This window comes from Acanthisitta chloris, unplaced genomic scaffold, assembly GCF_000695815.1.
Source record: "Acanthisitta chloris isolate BGI_N310 unplaced genomic scaffold, ASM69581v1 scaffold45608, whole genome shotgun sequence".
In the NCBI taxonomy this organism is placed as follows: Eukaryota; Metazoa; Chordata; class Aves; order Passeriformes; family Acanthisittidae; genus Acanthisitta; species Acanthisitta chloris.
Window position 1 is genome coordinate 1 of NW_008688390.1, and position 3,031 is coordinate 3,031.

General features: G+C 60.8%; 1 protein-coding gene across 1 annotated transcript; it reads right to left on the bottom strand.

The window, feature by feature from the left end:
- Nucleotides 1-1,185: 1,185 nt before the first annotated feature.
- Nucleotides 1,186-2,880, bottom strand: MVD (mevalonate (diphospho) decarboxylase; the record flags this gene model as incomplete). The annotated part of the gene is made up of 5 exons (XM_009080975.1): nt 1,186-1,266; nt 1,847-1,955; nt 2,032-2,147; nt 2,236-2,454; nt 2,806-2,880. Coding segments are annotated over 5 exons (600 nt in total), but the record flags the coding sequence as incomplete, so codon positions are not given.
- Nucleotides 2,881-3,031: the final 151 nt, after the last annotated feature.

Consider the following 3,031-nt stretch of genomic DNA (forward strand, 5'->3'; position numbering starts at 1 on the left):
AGGGGCCGTGGGGGGACAGGTGGGGCAATGAGGATCAGCCCTGGGGACATGGGGGAACAGGGGACATGCTGAGCGATGAAGGTGATGTGCAGGGACAGGATCTGTCTGGTCCAGGGGAACAGGATCAGCCCATGCAACAAGGTGGGGACAGGATCAGCCCCAGCAGGGACATCTGAAGGATGTGACACAGGATCAGCCCTGCAAAGGACACAGGGGACATGTTGGGGTGATGAGGGTGATGTGGGGGACAGGATCAGTCCAAGGGACACGGGGGGACAGGAGATAAGTTGGGGTGATGAGAATGGCTGCAGCAGGACAGGATCAATCTGGTCCAGAGGGACAGGAGCAGCCCAGGGGACATGAAGGGACAGGGGACATGCTGGGTGACAAGGATAGTGTTGGGGGACAGGATCAGCCCCACAAGGGACATGGGAGGGTCAGGGGCTATGCTGGGGTACAGGATCAGTCTGGTCCAGGGGAACAGGATCTGCCCCAGCAGAGACATGTGAGGGAGAGGGGACAGCATCAGTCCTGCAAGGGACACAGGGGGACAGGAGACATGTTGGGATGGCAAGAAAGGTCCAGAGGGACAGGACCAGCCCTACAAGGGACATGCAGAGGACAGGGATCATGTGGGAAGAAAGGAGCAGTCCTATCAGGGACATCTGAGGGACCAGGATGAGTCCTGAAAGGGATGGGGAGGGACAGGGGATGTGCAAGGGACAGGAACCACGTGGGGTGTTGGGGACTGTGCAGGGACACACAGGACACATGGAGGGACAGGATCAGTCCCAGAAGAGACAACTAGGAGGAATAGGGGACAGGCTCAGCCCCACAAAGGACACAGGGAGGAACAGAGGCCATGTGGGGTGATATGGCTGCACAGCAGGACGCAGGACAGGATCAGCCACAGCCATTAGGAAGGACTGTCCCCAACTCCTGCCCCCCTTTAGGCTGGCATTGTCCCCTCCCAGCACCACACACAGAACCCAACACCCCAAACCAGCTCTTCAGTCAGGAGCCCTCTATTTCCTTACAAAAGAGTAAAAACCAGCCCCGGGGGCACATCCTGCCCCAGGGCTGGGGATGGCTTGGCACCAGGCCTGGCTCAGGGTCCCGAGTCCCCCGGGTGGCACCAGCAGAGCTCCCTGGTGTGTCACAGCAGTCCCTGGGGTGTCACCAGGGTCAGGCACGGCAGCAGGGCAGCCCATCTGCTCCCAGGAGATGCTGACTGGAGTCATCCACAAGCTGGGGACCAGGGCCAGGCTGTGGGGCAGGACAGGGTTAGGCACACTGGGGGGTCCTGCTGCCTGCAGGGACCCCCCACCCATGGGGCTGGGGGGCATCTCTGGGGCCACAGAGAGCCCAAAATGTCACCCCATGGCTTGTGCCAACAGGAACACATCTAGGATGGGGTCCTGCACACCCTCCTGGGGATAGGGATGGGGTCCTGTGCATCCCTGGGGACAGGAATGGGGTCCCACACATCCCCCTGGGAATGGGGTCCTGCACACACTCCTGGGGATGGGGACAGGGATAGGGTCCTGTGCACCCCTGGGGATAGGGTCCCACACACCACTGGGAATGAAGGCAAGGATGGGGTCTCACAATCCACCCTGGGGATGGGGTGCTATGCAATCCTGTGGACAGGAATGGGGTCCCACACACCCCCCTTGGGATGGATGGGGATGGAGATGGGGTCCCACACACTGCCCTGGGGATGGGGATAGGGATGGGGTCCTGTGCACCCCTGGGGACAGGAATGGGATCCCACCACTTCCCTAGGGCCAGGGCAGGGGCCAGAGCCTCACCAGAGGCCAGGAAGACATGTCCCCCAGCCCCTCACCTTGGTGTGCAGGATGTACTGGATGGCCCCTGGAATGGGCTCTGTGACCACTGTGGCCACCAGCTCCTGTGGCAGCACAGCCGAGCCCACGGGCAGCCCCCGGACAAACCTGTGGCACAGGGAGCACTCAGTCCTGTCCTCCAGAGCCCCCCCATCCCACCCCGTCAGAGACAGGATTGCCTTACTGGTCCCCGTTGGTGGCAGGGGGGAAGCTGCGTCTCACCACCTCCACAAACTCATCCACAGTGTCGGCCAGGGTGAAGATGACAGCATTAGGGCCAGCATCGAAGCTGTAGGCAACCTGTGGCAGGAGTGGAGGGGATGTGGGGACCTGGGGAGGGACCACAGCATGGTGGCAGACTCAGAGTCCTGTGGGGCACAGCTGGTACCTTGGTGTGGCCATGGTGGGTGTTGAAGCGATGTGCCAGGGCGATGATGTGGCGAGACAGGTCGTTGAGGTAGAAGATGGGGGGGAAGGTGTCAAGGCAGGTAGCATGGAATTGGTTGCTGTCCCTCATGGCCAGCTGGCCAAAGCCCTCAAAGTCCTTCTTCTGGATGTGCTGTATCATCTGGGCCAGGCGTTCCGGGACCACCACCTCTGCACGGTGCTGCCAGGGTGGGTGGGTCATAGTCATCCCAAATCAATGTCACTCATGACATGTAGGTTGTGGTCACCCCAAATCAGTGACACCCATGAAAGGTGGGTCATGGACACCCCAATTCAGTGTCACCTGTGGCAGGTGGGTCACCATCACCCCATCACCGAATGGTGACACCACAGCAAGCAGGTGGTCCCCTCAATTCAGTGACACCCATGGCAGGTGGATAACAGTTACCCCAATCTGGTGACATCCACTGCACCACAATCCTTTGGGTGTCACTGCACGCCCTCCAGCCCCATTCCATGGGCAAAGGGACCCCATCCCTGCCCAGGCAGGATGAGGTGCATCACCCCATACCTTTAGCAAGGGGCTGGTCTCCACACTGGTCTGCATGCCTGATGTGCTGCTCACCGGCTTCTTCTCCCCACTGACCTGGGGGTGGACACAGGTGATGGGACATGACCCTCCCTGAAGCCCCTGTGCCCCAGGGTAGGCACTGACAGGGGTTGGGGTGCTCCTAACATCCTTCCCCTAAACTCCACCCAGCCGGGGGTGGTGGGTACAGTCATCCCCTGTCCCCAGT